The sequence below is a fragment of the Pempheris klunzingeri genome, chromosome 13, assembly GCF_042242105.1.
Source record: "Pempheris klunzingeri isolate RE-2024b chromosome 13, fPemKlu1.hap1, whole genome shotgun sequence".
NCBI classification, from domain to species: Eukaryota; Metazoa; Chordata; class Actinopteri; order Acropomatiformes; family Pempheridae; genus Pempheris; species Pempheris klunzingeri.
The window spans coordinates 18619841-18641345 of NC_092024.1; the positions used below are offsets into that span (position 1 = coordinate 18619841).

The following is a 21505-nucleotide window of genomic DNA, read 5'->3' on the forward strand; positions in this document are numbered from 1 at the left end:
CCACGTAGAAACGTGCTGTAATTCTTTAATAGAGGTTTAAATCACATATCTACTGTTGTAGGTTTCTGTGATTGGTCAGTTTGCCATCACACTACATGTGTCACTATCAATTTCATTATATTTTAGTGTGGTGAAACATTCTGATGGTAACGCCTCCACCAATAATCTCTGTCATGGTCAATATCATGATTGATCCTTGTCGTTTTCAGATGACTCTGTGAACACAACTCAGATCTCCTGTCTTTGTTAGAAGTTTTATTGAAGCGCAATGCAGCAACTTTTTTCAAAGTCAAACAGAGGTGGAGCGGACATTAAACCTGTGCGGTGGTCCATCACTATTATGTTCTAATGTACTGCCACCAGCAGGAAAGACTTCCTGCAAGGTTCTTGCACTCTAGAAAGTCTTTAAGACGAGTCGGTCGGATCTCACACTCTGACTGTGACAGACACAAAATCCTGCACACTAAAATTCAGTTGATGAATTTTTCATCATGAAGGTCTGTAAAGTAATAAAGTGAGTACAAGTAATCGTCAGTGTGCAGCTTCTTGTGCTTCTTTCACAACCATTAATAAACAAAAGAAATCAGAACATGTATGAAAGCATAAAATCTAGCAGACACTTAAAGTAAGTAAAGTAAATAAGTAAAGTAAGTAGTGGCTTAACTTAAAAACATCCAACCTGCGTTTTAAATGATGTTTGAAATGTATTTGCTGCCAAACAAAGCTGCACAAAACAGTTCACTGCTCAGTTTGTCAGGAGCTGTTGGGATCTTACTACCGTTAGCACTGATAGTGGTACTTTAGAAAAGAACATTGTAGTTTATCGCAGTATTTTAGACCACAATAATCGCAGCATGGAAATAATCATGATAATTGTCCTTTGTGTGTTGTCCGTAGCAGAGGGGGACATGAAATGGAAAGGCCTTTTCCAATAAACCATAGCCGAGGGCAGCTGAGGGAAGTTGAAGCTGGAAGGAGACGACAGCATTGGCCACCTTTCTTCAGTCAGTACGGGTCTGTCACGCTGCTGAAGACCAACCGATAATCGATCAGTTTGGCTGTGGTCAATCTGAAGATGAGCCTGACTGTACAGGACTGTGTTTATTACTTACATTTCTTGTTATAACTGTCATTGTAATTATTGCTATTGTTATTATAATTTTTTTTACCAACTATAACTCAGCTTATTGTTTGTCGATCAAACGATGGAACTTGTGAAGTTTCATGAAAAATGCTTGCAGAGCCCTGTGGAAAAGGGTGGAAGGACTGTAACATAAGCCACTTGCATCTTCTATGTTTGTTTTATGTTTTTTTTTTTTTTTTTTTTTTTTAAACTAGTTAAATTCAACAAGGAGACGCACTTTTATTTCAGCGACACGAGTTAACTCCTTGTCTTTTGTTTTCGATGAATTTGAATGCTTTACGGGAAATCTTCTGTTTTGTGAGCCGGCCCTGCTCTTCGGCCAGAGAGGTTTAACTTATTGAGAAAGACTTGCTGTTTTTTCTACTTTTTCACAAGTAATGCATCAATGCGTAGATAATGTAATTAAAAAAGATAATTGATTTTTCCCTCTTCTTTTGGTGTCTCTGCGCAGAGGTGAAAGGTGTCAGAACTTGCACTGAATGTTGTTTTTTCAAGCTGGTGTTCACTCCTTTTTCGTACTCGGATATGAAAACAGGACATATGCAAAATAACTTTTCATTCCACATTGCTATATATGTTTGTGCCTAAAAGAAAAAGATCAGAATTTGAAAAGATTAAACGCACAAACACAGCCATGTTTTTATAAGCAAAAGTCCATAAAACGACTAAAAAGCAGGAATGTGTTCTGCTGTCATGTCCCATCATTTTGTCAATGTGTTTATCTTAATTCTATGTTCATTAGTTGCCTGTTTTCATTGCACACAACCCTTTAATTTGAGTGACTGATATAAACATCAGTCATATTGGTTCTATTGGTCGATTGAAGAAAATATACCAATACCCAACACGTCTGCTGACAGTTGTTTTTGTATCTCTTAGCAGTTTGGATAGTTCATTCTCAACCTTTCAAACAACCGTAATAGTAATAACAAAATGTATAACACACTTCTAAAAACCGTTACAAGGTGCTTCACATGGCGAAATCAGGATGTAACAATTCAGCACAATAAATTAAATGGAAAAGAAAAACAGAAAAAGGCTGAAATGAATAAACACAACAAACTATAACTAAGTAAAGTAAAACAAACCGGTGACATTGTTAAAATATTATACATTTTCTTTGAAATGAGCCATTCTGTATAATGAGTACTTTTACTTTTGATACTTTCAGTAAAATTGATTGATGTGTCAATTCATTGAATGAGTTAATTCATTGAATGAGGAAGTGGTAATACAGCGGCCATCTGTGTCCTGCAAAGTAAAACGACAATGGAGTCTAGTGGCTTTGAAGCGAGTGAAGAGGAGGAGAGTATGGCTTCAGTTCGCTGTTGGAAGGTCTGTCTTACAGCAATGTAAAGCAGTAAAAACATTCCATATATAGCCCAACCTTTAAGTTATATTGTTTTTTCTTTTTCAGGTGGCTAAAATACACTTTTCTGCAGACCCTCTCCACAGCAGTACATTGCTTAGCATCTGTGCCGGGACTCCTGCCCGGGGATGGGGGTGTGCTGGCCGCTACTGTAGGTGATACACCAACTACGGATGAGTACTTAATTCAACCACACCTACGATAAACCAAACTAACCCCCTTTAGTTAAAAATATCTGAATATTTCTTCAGCCACTATAACTACACATGAGTGCAATGAGGAGTGAAAGGCTCTGTGATATCCAGTTTTAAGGCAGGACCCTGTTCAGGGATCTCAGTCTGCATTCAGGCTCATGTGGGACTTCAAGTCAAAAATAAAGCAAGGAGCCAGGATGTTATTTTTACATCACTGTGGGGTTACTGGATCAAAACAGCCCTTCTGTCTGGTGGTTTTCTACCCGTGGGTACTAGGTAAAATTAACATCACAACACTGGGTCAAAACACCCCATTGGAACTGGGCGAAGTTGACCCATTATTGCGTCTGCAGTTTAATGACCCACACTGGGCAAGTTTTAATCAAATATTTAGATTTATATTTAGAGTAGAGCCTTAAAAGTAATCAAAAAGATCTTAAAAATCAATCTCAGAGCATTTTGGAGAGGTTGAAACGTGAGTTGTAGGCAAACTGACAACTAAATTATGTGAATTGGAGGTTTTTGGTTGAGACGAGACCATTTTGAAATTGAAGATGCTCTCTAGTTAATGTACAGTTTACAGAACAAAGCATGCCTGCAGTTAGTGACTAAGGAAGAAGGAAGAACAAAAAGAGGAACAAACAGCAAGAACATATGTTCATTTCCTCAGCAATCACACTGATAAAGAAGAAGAACCGAGTGTGTTTCATTAAAATGAGCACACTAATGGTCCAATAAATACCAACGCATTGTATTCAGTGTTCTGCAGAGGCTGCGTTTACTGCTGTGAATCTTGCACATAGAGTATGTAATACTCAGTTTCTCTATTTCTCTCAGTTTTTCCTTTGAGATCCTCTCGAGTGCTGCCGTTTGCGGATTCTTTGCATGCAATCGGCATGAAGATTATAGTCCAGGCTTTGGCTACAACCAGAGCTTAGTTGTGACACCACCTCAGTGTTTTCAGGTCACTGAGCCTGAGCCCTTTCTCTTCTCTGTCTCAGATTGTTTGTGCTCCAGAGAAACTCAATATTTATAGTATCTGCTTGTCCGACTCCTACTTATCATAGATTAAGCAGCTATTTTCTCTTTCACTCCACTCATCTGAACCACGAGGTCGATGCTGAACGCTAACATAATGATTCTGAGCGAGCATCCGTCCTGTCTCTGTGGAAAATGGCATCTGGAAGGTATTTTAGTATCTACCATTAACGTCCAGTTGAAATCCTCTCTAGTGAGTGAGCACACAGATAACATTATTATACCGGCCATTTATTCCTTGTTGATTTCCCTTTAAAGACCACTTAAAACTAGAAAAATGGGCACAGTCATCACAGTTGATATTTTAGTTACATCCTGTGTTGCATTATCATATATCATGTGATTATCCTTTAGCGTCCTCAGATCAGAACAGCAGTGCCATAGCTGCTGGAAATACACCACGCAGTGAGCTTTGGCTACTTCTGCACCAGAGAAGAATCTGATCTGCCATTGCGGCCTCCTTTCCTTTGACTGTGACACCAGTACAGCTGATTCTCCTTGAACAGTGAGAACAGCTTCCCTTGAGCTGAATCCTCCTCTAAGTCAACCGTTCCTACGACTGGTGTGTCCCAGGTTAGACACCGCCTGCTGCTGGTCTGAAGTGTATTTATTGTCTCAGTTAACTACCAGGTGACTACCAGTTAACTACCAGGTGTGATAAGTTGGCTGCACAGGGATAAAGTAAATGGTCTGTATTTGTTTAGCACCTTTCTAGTCATTTCAACTACTCAAAGCTTTTTTACATCACACCCTCATTCTCATATAGGAGGAATCTAAGTTGGAGGAGATTATTCTCACTGAAGCAGCGTCTTGCCAAAGGACACTTTGACATGCCGACACATAAGAGCCAGGGATCAAACCACCGAGCTTCCGATTGAGGGACGACTGACTCTACCTCTGAGCCACAGCGGTTAACAAGTGAGAAGAAGAGTTTAAGTAGTTGGAATTTAACGGGTTCTTCCTTGATCCCTTGTCCAGATTTGCATTGTTACTAGTAAAAATACATTTGTGGATATCTACAATTGTATAGTTTCTAGTCATGATTATAATTTAGTTGAAGTTTATTTAAAGTGTCACGATGCACTTCATAAGAACAGTGAGAACTAGAGGAGCACTTAAAGAGCGCAGACCTCGGCCAAGGCCAGTAGTCCAACCCTAAACAGTAAATATCTGGATATATTTCCAAAGCTAGAGGAACTATGTGAAAAACAATAGGTGTGTTGTATGTTAAGTCACACCACACCACAGAGACCAGTTTTACAGTTTGGTCAATATTATTTCCTGTTCATCAGATGGACTGGGATCTGCTAAAAAAAAAAAAAAGTGTCTGGCTCTTCTTGGGCCCCCATGTGACACCCTTTCCACCCAGTGTCATGAAAATCCTGTCAGTAGTTTTTCCATCTGTCCTGCTGACAGACGGCACTGAGAACATAACGTCCTCGTCATAGGTAACAACAGGAGAACTAACAGCACAGATGATTATTACAAGTTAAAAGCAGAGCAGAGAAAGATGAGGTTTGAATCTGTCGTTTAAGGTTTTTCAAGGAGTCGTACTAATATACTAATATACGTTATGGACCGTACGAATGCAAACTTGGCAGACGTTACTGCAAAATACCGAACCTAAACACAGACAGTTCTAGGAGTTCTCTGTTTATAAGTTCAATAAGGTTAAGGATGTGTCCTTGTATTATGGTTTCTAATATATACAATTAAAGCACAGCCATGTAACTGAAGGAATCCACTTTGACAGACTGGTTCCTGTTAAGAAAGTGCTGACTGTGACCTGGACTTGAACACATAGCGTGACTGAGGGCAACTTATGTAATCATAGTTTCTCATTCACCCATATTTGGACATGTAGTATATCTCTTGTGCCCTGAGAAGATTTCTCTCACAGGTATTTTATAACTGTGGTCATAAACTCAGTGAACTGACTCAGAGTTGTCAGTTACATGGCAGTATCTAGCTAACATTAGCTAGCAGCCATAAGCTACTGGTGATACCACACCAAGTAATGCTGTTGGTTATTGATTAAACAATGAAATCATTGTGTGCTCTCTTAACAAGTTTGCATTTATGCTGTTAAATAACTAAATACTAAATAATTTTTACACCAGTGAAAAGAGTGCATCTTGAACCTGATGGCCAGTGAAGTGGTACTTTGAATTTTTTTTTTTATTTATTTGGAAAAAGCATCAGCTACTTGGCTAAAAAGAAATACAAACCACCAACCACCGCCGCACATCAGAGAAATTAACAGAAATACACTGCATTCAAGGACTTGAACGCATTTGGATGTGGATAAAACTGACACCTTTAAACACACAAAAATAACTAAAGTCTTTACCAGAACACAAAATAGAAAAAAGAGTCTCTCACAGTCCACTACCCATGAATTAATCATTATGATTTAACAGGAAGGAATTACATTACTTTAAGTACATTGGCTTCTTGATAGCAGCCACCTGCTATAATCAATAAACAACCAGACCTTTATTTGCAAATGGAAGTAGTTTGAGAGTGCATTACGCCAACGTCAGTGATGTTAATGACACTCATAATGAGAAGAAGGTTTGGGTCCTGTTTCTAAAGCAAAACACACAAAGAGAAAGAGACATTATTCTTGGCGCAGGTGTCACTTCTTCTTGTGTCACTGGATATGTGTGAGTGTTCACATCTCTGCAAACTCCTAAAATATTAATCCCACTGGAAGCCTGGTGAGAAGAAACTGGAATTACTGCAAAGGTCTGAAAGATTAGGGGGGAAAAAAAACATCAAAATACCCAAGAAATGATGCATATAATTTCTGAGGATTAAACATCCTACCTTCCATGTGCAGCACTCTCTGTTAGTATACAGCACCATTGTGCCATTTCCTTTGGGAGTGTCCTTGCATGTGCTTGGAACTACATTCTGGGGTCAAAGTCAAACGAGTAATATATTCTCTGTTGTGCTGATGCATCGCTTGTAAACCTGGTTGACAATCCTGCTGATCCACTGACAGTGACGGAGAGGACTTCCTGTCAGGTCTGGCTTCGGCTGAGCTGCGGTGAAGAAATGGTTAACGAAAGATGCAAGAGGTGCGTGAGTCTGACTGAGCATGTGCTGCCGCTGCTGCTGCTGCTGGTGCTGCAGTGAAGTAAAATGTGTCAATGTCCATCGGAGAGCAGAGACACCGTGGAGGAGAAGCCGGGGACAGCAGACGAGCAGCACCGCGACATCCTGCACAGCCTCTCCGGGTGATGTGCTTGATCCGCCGGCCTCTGTGCTGAGGGAGACACCGCAATCTGAAGGTAATGAAAAAACCTGCACTGAGGATGATTCATGGTAGCCAGTATGTGAGGATTTATGAAGCATGGCCGTTCATGCTAACAACATGTGTGTTGTGAAGCTTTTAAGTGACATTTGCTGGCTCACCTAGCCACAGACTGGAAACTACGCTCGGTTATTTAATGAATGTTTGCTATGCAAGTTGGCAGCTGGACAAGCGCGTTTTTGTACCGTGTCCCAAATTGAATGCAGCATTATTTCTGCAAAGTAACTAGCTGCACATTTTGTTGAATCGGGATGCATTCCGCTTCGTTCGGCAGGATTTATGCTCAGTTTGGCTGTTGCACTTGTTCAAAAATGGACAGGACAGGCGATGCAGGCACAGAGAGGGGACTCCAGCAGCAGCAGCAGCAGCGTCTTTTTGTGGTTTGTGGATGTCAGTGATGCTTCATAAGAGATAAAAGTGCTTTTCAAGTCTCCTTAGTCAAATTTTAGGGGACTTTTAGAGTGGATTTGTAGAGGATGACCGTACCGCACTGTTCAGCGGGAAGGAGGCGTGATGCTGCAGCGGAGTCCCGGGCCTGCGCACTGGCCCGTAGTTCCCAGGGACAAAATAAGATGACTTTGTCCATCCATCGTGATCACAACCAGTGGAGTTTATCCACAGAGCCGATTCAGCCCTGTCATCATTCAGTTTCTTCTGCATGGCCATTTGTGGATGTGCTTTGCGGAAAAAGATGGTGCTTTGCGTGGCTGTGGGTTAGATTTCCAAAATCCCATCCCATCTCATCGATTTATTCCTTATAAGGCCTGCAGTTCACTATCATTTGGGGTGAGATAATCCCTGCTGCTGTCTTGGTAGCCTATACTCCCCCTCAGCCTCACACTGACTGACTGTATTGGCATTTTGGACCTATTTATAACCCACACACCAGCACTCACAGTAAGGAGTCCCAAAATGACCCAATGGCAGGAGCACTGGTTTGAAAAGACAACATTCAGGTCACCTCAGCTGTGTGGACACTTGGTCCAGAGAGCTGTGGTGTTCAGCACAAGCACACTGCATGTCATAATGCAGTTTTTTGTTTTTTTAGTTAGCTGCCTCTTGTTTTACCAGACCTTATATGTTATGTTGGGAATTAGTCGGTTAAAGCCACATAAAAGGTCATGGTTGAGGTGGAGGAGAGTTTCGAAAGCTAAAATGTTCCTCTGTATGAGTGAGAATAGAAGTGGAAATCCCAAATGACTCTGCTTATTCAGACAATTTCCCTCAGTTCAGTTCAAAGATTTTAATCACCGACCACGTGGTTTCTTCACTTTATTTCCCATGCAAGTAGTTGCATCGTTGTTTAAATGCACTTCAGTGCGTACATCCATTCATATGTCTGCAAAGTTTAGCGCTGATTGTGACTCATTTCAGTAGTCTGTTTCTGGTCGAGGCTGTCGTGTTCAGGTCAGAACAAAGCCAGCCTACACAACCACTGCTTATAAGGTTAATAGATCAGCAGCCTACTGTCTATGACAGCGTTGTCAGATTATGATTGTTTCTGTGGCCTTTTCTGTTATTTAGTAGAATTTAAGGTCTTTAAAGTAATGTTAGCAAGTAATGTTCTGTGTGTTACAGCTGAGCGGAGAAGAGCTTCAATGCTAAAAGCTGCTGATTCATTCAGTTAAATGATTTGTTCATACATGTACTGAAGATCTCCACGATGGACGGTCCCAAGGCACCCAAATAGTCATTGTTTAGGGGAAGAAGCTTATTGCAGATATTTACTACTCATACTAGTGGTGGAAACCCTTGAAAATGAATTTTAATATGGTGTTTTCAAAGTTTGAAAAGTGCTTGAAATCTGAATTAACTGCTTAAAATTCTGCATTAATATAATAAATCGCTATCTTATTGGACAGTTTTTAGATGAAGCTATATAATAAGTCAGAGAAAGCTTAATTATTTTGAAAATATTTAATTTAGCACAGCCATTACATGCTGAAACTGCACTTTAAAAATGCTTGAAAAGTGCTTGAGTTTGAAAAGGTGTAGGCAGCCTGTACGTTAGTACTGGCATGAGCACATATATGTTGGTGAATAGTTGCCTGGACATAACAATACGGAAATTAATTAATGTTTGAAATAATCAGAAGACAGAGTCAACTTATACTTTTAACCAGAGAGGGCTGACATGTTTTTGTAATAGACAAATATTCCTTTCAGTACATATCTTGTAGTGGTTTTTATAAAAATGTTTATGGAAAAAAAAAAAAAAAAATCCAGTATTAGTCAGGCTCTACATAAAAAAGATTTTTGGGTGATTCCTTTATATAAAAGTGAGTTTTGTCTTTGCTTTAAAGGTCTTCTGACTCTCTCAGTGTGTATTTGACTTAGCTTAATGCACAAAAACACTAAATAAATGCTAAATATTTCTTTGTTGTTCAAAGCAGGTAACAGTTTAGCTGAAAACCTCTTTTGTTTTTCGAAGATCAATGTCCCTAAAACCTTCTCAGAGCAGCAGGCATCAATTATGCATTGTCAACGATTGGTCATAAAGCTTCTTTGTCTGATAACAGATTAACATGCGCATGCATCCCTCCATTACGGACATTACTTTCCATGGCACCATGATGACCATGTCAGTAAATCTCCTGTTTTCTCTGTAGCAGCTCCAAGATTTCTAATCTATGGGGCATGACCCACATGCTATTCAGGACAGAGGGCTTAGCTCCCATGTCTTAGGGTCTTTCATTAAACTGTAAAGAGCTCGAGAGCTGTAAGGGGTGTGTGAGGAGAAGACACTTTCAGAGCAGGTTTGGTCCGTAAAGGTCAGTTTGTCTAAAGGTGACATTGTTGATATGTAGTGTGTGATCAAGAGACAGACGGGCAGAGACTGGAAATTGCAGAGAAGAAGAGGTACAGCAGAAAATAGCCAACCGCCAGCAGCTTAGATAACTCAACAGAATCAATTAAAAGTCAGAGTGGACTGCAGCACAATGTGCACACAGAGACGAGGCACCACACTGTAGCGTGGACAGACTCCACACTCTACCACCAGTCTGTGTAATGTGAAGGTCAAAATGACCAAGAGAGGGTTTTTATTTCCAAATGTGAAACCCAACATCAGCAGAAAGCGACACCTTGAGCTGCCAGTGTGCTTCATCATAGCTGCAGGTCAGATGGTTGAATAGTTTCAGGAAAAAAACCCTCCCCCAACACACTCTACTAATCACCTCTATTCTAGGATCTATCCAGGCCCATACGCTTACTCAAGAACACTTTTTCTACTCATCCCAGAACTCGTAGTCAGGATATTGGCTGATCTTGAGTTCCCGTGTGACACGGGCGAACGTCACTCTTTAGTCTGCTCAGCTTCAGTTTTTCCCTCATCTTTCATTCATCTTTCAACAAACCCAAACACACTTTGTATGTTTATGTTTTGTCGTTCTTTACACCTCCGTCCAGAGAGAAACGATATTTGAACTCCGCAGCATTTTTATGGTCTAAATTACATAATAAAATTTGAAACAGTCCTTGTAGGCTGTGTGGTGCATTAATTATAAATATATTGTTCTAGAAAGGTCATGAAATTGCTTTGGTGGGGTAGATGATATGGAATAAATCTTTCATTAGAAATGGCTATTTTTAACATGGATTTCAACAATAGCCACATCGCAGGAGATTTTGAATCTTACATCAAAATGTTGATATTGCATTGATTTCTTACCCAGATCTAAAGCTTTTTGTCAATTGTGTAACAACAGTGACTAACTACAGTGTCTGGCTGATTTGTTTAAAAAAAGCAGGTATCCCAACACCAAGCCATGATATTGGATGGGTGCATCAATAACAAGCATTAATAACATGACCGTTCTTTTTAAAGGTCATCGTGTAATGTGAAAACTTCCCTATACAATGTGAGGGAAAAGGAGTCATGAACCTCAGGTAACCTCTGTTGGACACGAGCTTTTCAGAGTGCAGCTCTTACAGTACCACTCTGTTTACATAGAGCCCTCCTCCTCCTCCACCACTCTGCTTGTGTTGTTCGGGCTTTCACCTTGCAGATATAGAAAGGCTGCATACTGTAAAGTTATATGAGCCTCTGTTGGCTCTGCTGTGCCAGGCTTTTAGTCTCAGCCATCATGGCGTCTTTCCAGCTCTATCAGAAGCCGTACTTGTTTACGATACTCTGGGGGAAGCTCTGGATTTAGAGGGAACGGCGTGGAGGGAGAAGGGAGATGTGTGCTGGTTCGAAACCCTGAAATGGCCGAGTAGAAATTCAATAAAGGTATAGCTGAAACAAGTTGTCGCTCAATCAGTTAGTTGAAAGAGTCGTCATAAATACAATCTGTAAGTATTTTGTTAATCAGTTAATCCTCTGAGCACAATACCAAACCGACTGCAGCCTCTCAATGTTGAGGATTTGTAGCTTTTCTTTGCCTTAAGTGATAATAAAGAAATAATCTCATTCATGAGACAATACAAGACATTTAAAGACTTTGATGGCTATTGCTCACTCTTTTCTAACATATTCTAGTCTGAATGATTGCTTCATTGTGAGATATCAAATCAGAATCAAATTCTTGATATTTGATTGGGTTTTGAGGGTGAGGGAGAAGTGAGCGTGACTTAGCGAGTGCAGTACGATATGAAGCTGTAGGACGATTCACCCCCACCCACCCTCGCCTCGCCCGTGTTGTCAGATCAGCAGGAGGAGGATGAGGGCCAAATGAATAAATTAAGGCTCGATCACATGCTTCGCAAACGAAAACAAAGCCAAGAGAAATTCAAACACGCACCTCCTGCTATAACACTGCTGTGCTAGCTACCTACGAGCAAACATCAAGTGCGTTTTTATTTCACGGCCGGTGTTAGCTCGTTGCCCCAAATCACATTTGATTTGCATAACGCCACCTAAGTCATCAGAAATATTTATATCCTCACATCTAGACAATTATTGTGGCTTTTTCCCCTCAGCGACGTTAGGCTATATTTGTTGTTGTCTTTACACATGTAAGGGCAACAAACTACTGTAGTTTATTTCAAGCATATTTCAGCATTAAAGGGTATTACAACTCTGTTTGGCCCAAGACTTCCTCCAGATGGAGAAAACCACAAGTGATGCTGTTCAGGGTAACAGCCAGCTTGCTGTTTCTGGCACTACTGGCCTGTCTTTTGCAATTGATTGGGATCAATTTGTTTTGTGCCGCCTCAGAAGGTTCTTCTTCCCCACCTCCAACCCTCGTCCTGTCTGTCTGTCTGTCTTTCACCTCCCGTCACTCAAACACTTGCCCATCATGCACACAAAGGAGGAAACTCGATCAATTAGTGCTGACTTGGATAAAAATCATTAACCTGTCTTGCTTTATGTCCCGCAATCAGCTTTCAGATTACTAGTAGTAATAGTAGTAACATTTCTGATCAATTTGTTGATTGTTTTTTTCAATTCATTTGTAGTGTTAATGATGGCAATGTCATCACATTGCTTGTGCCAAAGGTATTCAGTTTATAATACGTCAAAGCAGCAAAAACTCATATTTTAGAAGCTGAAACGTGCAAATATTTTGCATTTTTGCTTGATAAATTACTAAAACAGTGAAGGATTTTTTGGAATGAAAATTCATCAACTAATTGTTCCTGTACTGCTGTTTTAGCTCATCAGTATCCTGGCTTGTCTTTATTTGGATAATAAGGTTCAAAACAGAAATATTAACCTTAAATCTGCAGTATTTTCAGGGGGTCAGATGCGACTACAAGGGCATGTTTCTGGCAGCTGCTGTTTCCATTAGCGACAGTGGTAGTTGGGTCACCTTGGTCACTGGCACCTATCTGCATTGGATACTGCTGGTTTCTATACGCTGCACTGCAGCCTCCTAGAGTGACCTTCTAAAAGCCTGCATAGGCTGGGGATCTGTGCCACAGTCAGAGCGCTACACTACATGATCAGGGATTATGTTGTGATGAGAGGTCAGCAATGGGTGAGGTTTCTGATTTAATCACGGTGTCAGAGTTCACAGCTGTCAGCATGCTGTCGGCAGAGTAAAGGCCTTGTCCCTTGTTTTTTTTTTTGTTTTTTTTTAATGCAACCATGGCTGACTGTCATAGGTTTTCTTCATGCTCTTCCTTGTTTACCTGCTGTCACAAGAGTGTCTCACTGACAGACCTGTCAGCCTTGTTTTCAACCGGTTCAAAGTTGGCTCTGGCACATTCCCTCTCTTTCTCTTTCTCTCTCTCTCTCTCTCTCTCTCTTTCTCTTTCTCTCTGTCTTGCTCTTTTCTCTTTGTTTCTCATGTGAAAGCACACGCTCAGTTGGTGTCTTCCCTCTGTGCCCTCAGACAAACCCCTGGCGCTCTGTGGTTAGACGTCCCTCCCATTCAGTTCCAGACAGCCCCCTGCCTGTGTTGTGTCTCCCCGTGGTCATGGGGAGCTTTACAAAGCAGGCAGCTCTATCACATTTGCCATTCTGATCACCATCACACTGTGGTATCCCGTAGTGGGGTTCAATAGAATGCAATGGCGAGGCGGGTCGCCACAGCAAGAGCTGGCAGGAACCTTGCCGATCAATACTTTGGGACGATGAGAGAGCTGGTGTGGTGGTGGGTTGGTGGGCGATATCCTACTACAGCTGCAACAACAACAACAGCAGCAGAATCAAATAGCACCCAGTGTGTGAACTGTGTCATGCTGAGGCTGCAAGTCAATAGATATGCCTAAATACACACACAGAAAGGGAGAGCGGGGGCGTCCTGACAGCTCACGGTTTTAAGACACTGAGCATGTAATCGCAGCCCCAGTTTGAGTCCGACCAGTGTGTGTCACCCCCATATATATAGGCTATATTAGTTAAGGTGTAGGATGGAATTAAACCCAGCGAACTAGTCCTGTTTAAGTTTAAAATGTTCTTGATCCTTCAGATGGATTTCCGGATTGGGATTTCCACTCATTCCCTCTTGAGAAAGGTGAGGATCTTATTCTCTGGATAATGAATTCCCCATACAGTTCAAGCACAGAATTTCATGCTGGGGAAATTATAAATAGCTGAAATATGCTGTCATACATATGTCATTATCCAAAGCCATCATTTGTCCTGTTTTTGGACAGCATACACAATACCCTAATGTATGGTGGCTGAGAAGTGTCAAACAAACTATGTATCCAAAATGCTCTGCAAATGCCAGGTACACTAAACTCAGGTATTTTTAAACCTGGGCCCATTTTTACACATTTTGCGTTTTAAATGACTCGTAGGGACAAAATGTTTTGGAATTGCTCCAGTAGGTGCTCTGCTGGCAGCTGAAAACAGGCAGTGAACAAGCTACTGTGGCTGTAATGTAATCCTTTGGGGCGTTTGTATTCGATCAAAGTACGTCCTCTAAAAGTGCTTTTTCTGCCACTGACAGGCTCAAATGTTATTCTAAGTGTCACTAAGTGTGACAACATTACAGAACAGATCCCCACGGAGACAGACCTGTAAGATGCAGTGGTGGTGGTTCAAAGCCACCAGACTCAATTCACAAAAATAGTAGTAGTAGTTGCTGGTCTACCAATGTTTTGATCAGTTTATGTGTATTATTGGGTGAGTTTGGTGTTTTGAAGAATTAGTTTGGATCCAGTAAATGCAATATTTGTGTAATACACAATAACAGACACAAACTAACCGATGGAGGCAACAGTAGACCAGCCACTCCTTACCTCTGTCGGGTAAAATTACTGTTTTTGTTAATGGAGTCTGGTTGGTTTGAATAGTGAGGTGTCGCAGCTGTTTAATAAGAAGGATCCTTTCTGTAATGTATAATAAGAGAATAACAATCCGAGCCATTCACTGGCAAGAGAAGCACTTTTAGTGAACATACTTTGATCTGGCACCAATTCCAAAACTTTTTTTACCTAATAGTCCTTTTGAACCCAAAATAAGTAAAAATGGTGCCCAGGTTTAAAAATTACTGGAGTTATCCTTTAACGGAAAAGTCAAATGCAAAAATCACAACACATATGCAAACAGCAACATCAGCTGTAGTGATGCCAACGGATGTTCACAAAGAAACGGGCTGACACTTCTTGGCCACTGTACTAATGCTACTGACTGACTGACTGACTGTAACTTACAAATATTTCTAAGTGCTGTTACTAGGTGCTTTACAAACCACACTAAGCCAGTATTGCAGGATGGTGTGCCAGAGCTCCGACAGAGCCTGGCTATTTAAGTGCTTGCATCACCTTAAGTCTAAGTCTCCACTCTGATTCAGTTATAACTGTTTACTTCGACTCCATTCTCAGTCAGTGACGTGTCAAAACACAATATTAGATTACAGATTGTTTTAAACAACAATATATCATGGGGACATTCATTCTGATTACAGTGTGCAAGTAGTGTAGTATAAATGGAAAGTTAATGTGTTCCTGTGCTTTAAGATCACATTTCAAACCTCTTTCATTTCTGTAGCAAATAGGATGTTGATGTTTGGTTTCAAGTTCACTCTGTTAAAGAATAAATAAGTTAAAAGTCAACATTCACTCACTCTTTTCATCTAGAACTGCAGAAACCTGTTTGCTCGGCTACAACATGCTCTCTTCCTGTTTCGTGACATAAACAAATCTGCCTCTGCACAGTTAACAGTCAGAGTCATGTAATCTGTTGTGTTGAAAATTCAAAGAGCAGTGTAAAGACCCAGACAGGCTGATAAACCTGATGTCTCGTATACTTATTTATGGATCTTTAACCTTTATAAAAACAGTCATTTTAACACAAAAACAGGCAGGTGTGGAGATGAAAAAGAAAACTCCTACACTTCTACAATTTGTCAATACCTGCAGTGAGAAATGAGCTCTGCATTATGAAGCTACTAGAATTCCACATTGACTTAGCTTCACCTCTGTAATAGCCATTCATCATGCCAAAGATGAAAAACGTCCAGAAAGACTAGAAACACAAACAAAGAGCATCAACATTTGGTGAAATATTCAGCAGCGGGTGAATCTGTAACACGCCAGCTTTTTTCTGAAATCACTTCTTCCACCTTTGTGTGTTTCTATAGCAGATTTGGCTCAAAGTTGAGTGTTACACAGCTGAATATTGCATTCCAAATATTTCATCATTAGCAGCTTAGTGGGCATGTGAGAGCTGAACAAATGGTGTAGAAGGGAAAGAGAGAAGGGGGGGCGGGGACTGAATTGTGAAAAAGGGAGAAAGAAGACGTGATTCTTGGGTGAGATCTGGGGTGAGTGCCTGAACCTAACAGTGCTTTGATGCAGACCACGTTTATTTAGTTCAATCATATAGTTCAACATTTGGGAAATATGATGATTTGCTTACTTTCTGTGAGTTGGATGAGATTAACACCTCAGATCTGACCCTTAGATATAAGGCTACAGCCAACAACCGCTTAGATTAACATAAAGGCTGGAAATGGGGGCTCTGTCCAAAGGTAACAAAATCCACCCACCAGCTCCTGGAAAGCTCAAGAATGGACACATAATATCCTGTTTGTTTTGTATAAAAAAGTGTAAAAATTTGCAGTTTTGCATGCGGTCATGTGCTAAACTATTTTTTGGACAGGTTCAGTAACTTCCCGGAGTCGTTACTATTTTTGTATGGATTAAGTGAATGTAAAAGTAGCAGTAATATCCAGCATGTTAATGTGAGCTTTAGAGGTGCTACTACATGGATTTTCTTACCGTCTGACAGAGCCAGACAAGTTGTGCCCCTGTTTCCAGTCTTACTCCTAAGCTAGGCTGAGTGGTAAGAAAGCAAACATAGCATATTTCCTAAATGTTTCCTTAAAACTTTGTTAGTGATTATGGGTTTGAGGTTTTTCAACACTAAGGTCAGAGGGAAAAGTCAGTGTAACACGCTTTGTTATAACAGGCAACTCATCCTCTGTTCAGACGTAGTAAAAGTGTTTTACTGCCTCCCCTGTTAACAGGTTAAAGTATTATGTCCATGATCTTTCTAAAAATGCCGTTTGACCAAGGCCTGCTTTGAGAAAAGAGTGAGAGTTTCCCAGACAGGCAGTGAAAAGATGGTATAAAGGGTTTAGGGAGGTCAGTTGGTCCATCGCTGTGGCCCAGTTCCTCACATGAAACCCTTGTTCCTTGTTTGGGAGAAATGTGCTAATCCCCATGGGCCCACTCTGGGCCCCAGCCAGCCTTTGAAGACAAAAAGAGCTAAAAAATCAGCTTTTGTTCTTCAAACAAGCTTTTGTACTCCTAACCTCTCTCTGAGCTTGTACTTCACACAGCGGCTATGATCCATTGTGTAATGGTTGCTGTTATGATACAGTTTCCTCTGGAGGCATTGTATAGTAGAAGATATACTCTCAGTGGCCCTCTCAGCTACATGGTCTTTGAACGTCTCGGTGTGATGCTGTTTGCCTTCAGTGGTTTTTATTAGACATGCAGTGTGATATAGAGTAGAGTAGAGGAAGGATCCAACCCTGCGTGGGCCTCCCGATACCTGATACCAAAGCCTATGTGCGTCAAGCTGCGGGATTTGGAAAAAGAGCACATGATGTAGGCAGTCAGATGACAAAGCTATAGCTTACATAAGAAACCCCCTCAGTCAGTCAGTAAATAGCATCAACTGATGGAAGGCCATAGAGTTCAAGTGCTCTGTAGCCCTGCCGTCTCTAATTTCATCTTTCCGATGTCATCAGAGTGTTTTATTGCCTTATCCTTACCTCTGGCCAGGCGCTATTTGCAATTAAAAGTTGTAATCCTTATGATTTAGCACCCGTGTGTTTTTTGGCGATAACACCAAGTGCTGTTTTATTCTACAGCAAACACTTGTTGAGCAGCGACTTTGTCAGAAATACAACAGATAAATAACTGGTGCTTCTGTTTACAGTGCAGCCAAACAAACTTGCACTGTTTTAATTAAAGAGGTCGGTCAGTAATCTGGTTTTTGCTATTGTGTCATGAGTAAACGATGATTTCACACAGCAAAAGCAGTTTTCTACACAGCAGCAGGACACAGTCAGTAAGGATTGTCCCACCGTGGCTGTTTACCCTGCAATATTTAGAACTGATCCACTGTCTAAAATATTTTGATGAATGATCATGGTTGTACAGTGACACATTGCCTTTCCTGTTGCGTCGTCACATTAAAAGTTAATCTGTGTTGTGTCAGTTAAAAGCTTGTAATGTGAAGCAACCATAAGATTTTCACTAAGATTTAACTTAATACAGCTCTGACAAGAGAGGGAACATTCTATGCTTAGGTTGATATTAATGAGATAAAGTTCCGCTTTATTGCATGTTGCATCATTTCTGTGAGTCCCTCAAGTCACAATGGTGGACTATGCTACCATAAATTCGTTAAATTTCAAGGACTAAAACTTAAAATAAAATTCATGTCACTTTTTTATACACTTTTCTTTCTCTCCTTTCTCCTCAGACCTGCATCTCATTTGCACAAACAGACGATTTGGGTGAAAGCAAGAGGAGGGATGGTGACACTGGAAACCCCAGAGGCTCCGGTGCCTCTGACAGCGTTGTCTCGCTGGTACCTCTACGCCATCCACGGCTACTTCTGCGAGGTCATGTTTACAGCCGCCTGGGAGTTTGTGGTGAACTGCAACTGGAAATTTCCCGGCGTGACCAGCGTGTGGGCGCTCTTCATCTACGGCACCTGCATCCTTATCGTGGAGCAGATGTACCTGAAGCTGCGTGGCCGCTGCCCCGTGCTGCTGCGCTGCATCATCTACACCTTATGGACGTACCTGTGGGAGTTCGGCACGGGGCTGCTGCTGCGCCAGTTCAACGCCTGCCCCTGGGACTACTCCGAGTTCCGCTACAACTTCAAGGGACTGATCACGGCCGAGTATGCCGTGCCCTGGTTCTGTGCGTCCTTCATCGTGGAGCGATTGGTCATCCGCAAGACGCTGAGGCTACGCTTCCACCAGGGGCCCGAGGACGGTTGGTCAAACCATCGATCGGATGCTGGGGGTGGAGCAGGGGCAGGAGGAACTATGGGGGGGGTGAGGAGGAGAGAGAGGAGCAGAGGGATGGGAAACGATGCAAACGGCTACCTTAAAGGAGAATGAATCTGAACAATCACAATCTGAAACCAGCCCGTTCGCCCTGCTACACCTCTTCTACCCTCCTCAGCCACTTTTCATAAGCAGTCCTCCCCCGTAACTGTGTGGGGGGAAGACAAGCAGACTGGGCTGGTGTGCAGAGGTGTACAGAGTATCAGAACAACCAGAAAACAAAACATAACTGGGACCTCAGACGCCCAAATAACTCCCTCTGCTCTCTACTGTCAACAGAGGCACAATAACTCCATGCTGCTGTGTTCGCTGCATCTCATAACACACCCACCCATTTCCATGTGGGACTGACCTTAAGGAGATCAGAATGACCAGGATAACGCTATCAATATCTCCTGTCCCATAGACTGCAAATAATTTGGGATAAAAAAAAAAAAAAAAAAAGATTAGTGTTATCATCCTGCGAAGGAACAAATTCAAGAACAATATGTCTGTTCTTCAGGGGCACATCAGTCTATCTGAAAGCAGAATGCTTGCTGCATAGAAATCATAATATAAAGTAGCTACAGCTGTAACTTTTTAAAAATGTACATATTGTCCTTTAGTATTACTCAAAGTACTGTAGTAATGTAGCTACAAAAAGCTCTTTAAGAACATACTGTCCACCCTGAGGCAAAGCTCCATGTGGCAGTTTACATCATGAAGAATGTCATTCTGCAGCAAGCGAATACCCACAATGCCTGGAAAAAAATGCATGAAAAAAGTTGTCTTCCAATATAATATACATTTTTACATTGCTCATTCAGAAGTCATACTTAACATCTCTTGAGTCAGTCGGCGGTTTTTGTGTGGGAGGGGGATGACGGTAGCTCAGGCAGCAGAGCCGGTCGACCTGTTATCTCGGTCGGTTCCCGTTTTTTTCCACCCGACAGCATGTTGAAGTGTCCTTGAGCAAGACACCGAACCCCAGACTGCTCCTGGTGAGCAGGTCATGGCCTTGCATGGCAGCTTTTACGCCATCAGTGTATGAATGGGTTTGTGTGTGTGTGTGTGTGTGTGTGTGTGGAGACTAATGAGAGGTATCTTTAGACGCTAAATAAAGGCAGTCCATTTACCATAATAGCAGGGGCGCTTTTCTATTGATGGCAGTGATTATGAGTCATGAGCAGCAGCATAAAGTACCAAACGTCTTGGTAATTTCCTTTTTGAGAAAACCTTTTCATTTGGTGTACTTTAATGTCCTCTCAGATCTACCAGGGTCACATAAGCCTCATTTCTTTGTTCTCATTCACTGGAAATTAATAGTCATTCATGTCAACTCATACAGTGTGAGACAATGGCTGCTGTCACGTTTTAAAAAATAATTTGTTCATTGAAAAAAACACTGCAGGATTTCCTTTTATACTGTGTGACAGCAATAGTCATAGAAGTTTCTGAAGTTTCTTGAAAATGCATTTAAAGGCAAGTTTTGCCCATCAGACGTTTTGTTGCTCGTCAGGCTTTCACCACATTTTCACGACCCTTCTCCTTATTTGCATCACTGTCAATTTGACGAGCGTGGTAAGTGAAGAGCGAGAAATACAGCAACTGATTGTAGTGATTAATCAATATAGAAACCCTCACTTTTCTCCTGACATAGCAAGTGTCAAAACTGGCTGCTTCCAGCGTTAACAATCTGTGAGTCACAGACAAGTTGGTTTCCTTGGTGAATAATAGAGCAACAATCAATCGATTTGTTATCAATTATTAAATCAATCAACTATTTTTTCAGTCAAAAATGATTCCAGCTTCTTAAATGTTAGATTTTTCTGCTTTCTTTTACTTTTCGATGAGAGAAAACTGATTATTTTTAGGTTCTTGACATTTGGGGATGTCCCCTTGTGCTTCAGGGAAACACTGATCAACATTTTCTGACATTTTATAGACCAAACAGCTAATTAAGCAAGAAAATAATTGACAGAGTAATCAACAATGACCATAATCATTAGTTGCAGCCCTAGTGAATAATGACTTCTATGGTGTTGTACTGGACGTCTGTGACAGGATACAGGAAGCTGATGAATAGTCACACGATGTAGCTTGTCTAAAATGCTTAACACAAACTAAGTGTAACAGTTCAAGTTACAGGCAACTGGAAGTTTGAAAGGTCTTAACTTGTCCAGACATTTGTTACTCTAAGCAGGTGAAAACATACAGAATAAAACCCATCTCCTCTGGTGTTGTCGCTCTCCATGTGGATCATGTGACTTCCTCGGCTCTGGCAGTAGAATAATGAAGGACCACGCTCTCGCCTTCGTGCAATACAGGAGCTGACAGTGATGTTTTCAGCCTGAGTAGGTGGATCTGGTGCTACTGGGTCAGGCATAAAGCAGGTCAGACTCTTCCCTCGAGTCTTTACAGTGATTCTGAGGCACCAGCAGATTGACAGCATTGCTGAAAAGTGTCCCCCAGGAGGGCCGTTTATGTCGTTGACTGACAATATTGTAGTCAGCTTTCCTAACATTTAAGTGA

General features: G+C 41.3%; 2 protein-coding genes across 3 annotated transcripts in view; both read left to right on the forward strand.

Annotated features, from left to right (window-relative positions):
• The window catches only part of mta1 (metastasis associated 1), a 46191-nt gene extending 43855 nt beyond the window's left edge, over positions 1-2336 (forward strand). Inside the window, exon 19 of one of the 2 annotated variants that reach the window (XM_070842130.1) lies at positions 898-2336. The gene's annotated coding sequence lies outside the window, so the exon portion shown is untranslated. The remainder of the gene's footprint in view (positions 1-897) is intronic. The other variant, XM_070842131.1, reaches the window with a different exon arrangement.
• A 4483-nt stretch (positions 2337-6819) lies between these two features.
• Positions 6820-20321, forward strand: tmem229b (transmembrane protein 229B). The gene is made up of 2 exons (XM_070842807.1): positions 6820-7041; positions 18400-20321. The coding sequence occupies exon 2, from the start codon at positions 18452-18454 to the stop codon at positions 19046-19048; it is 597 nt and encodes a 198-aa protein (XP_070698908.1). The 5' UTR covers positions 6820-7041; positions 18400-18451; the 3' UTR covers positions 19049-20321.
• The last annotated feature ends 1184 nt before the right edge of the window (positions 20322-21505 follow it).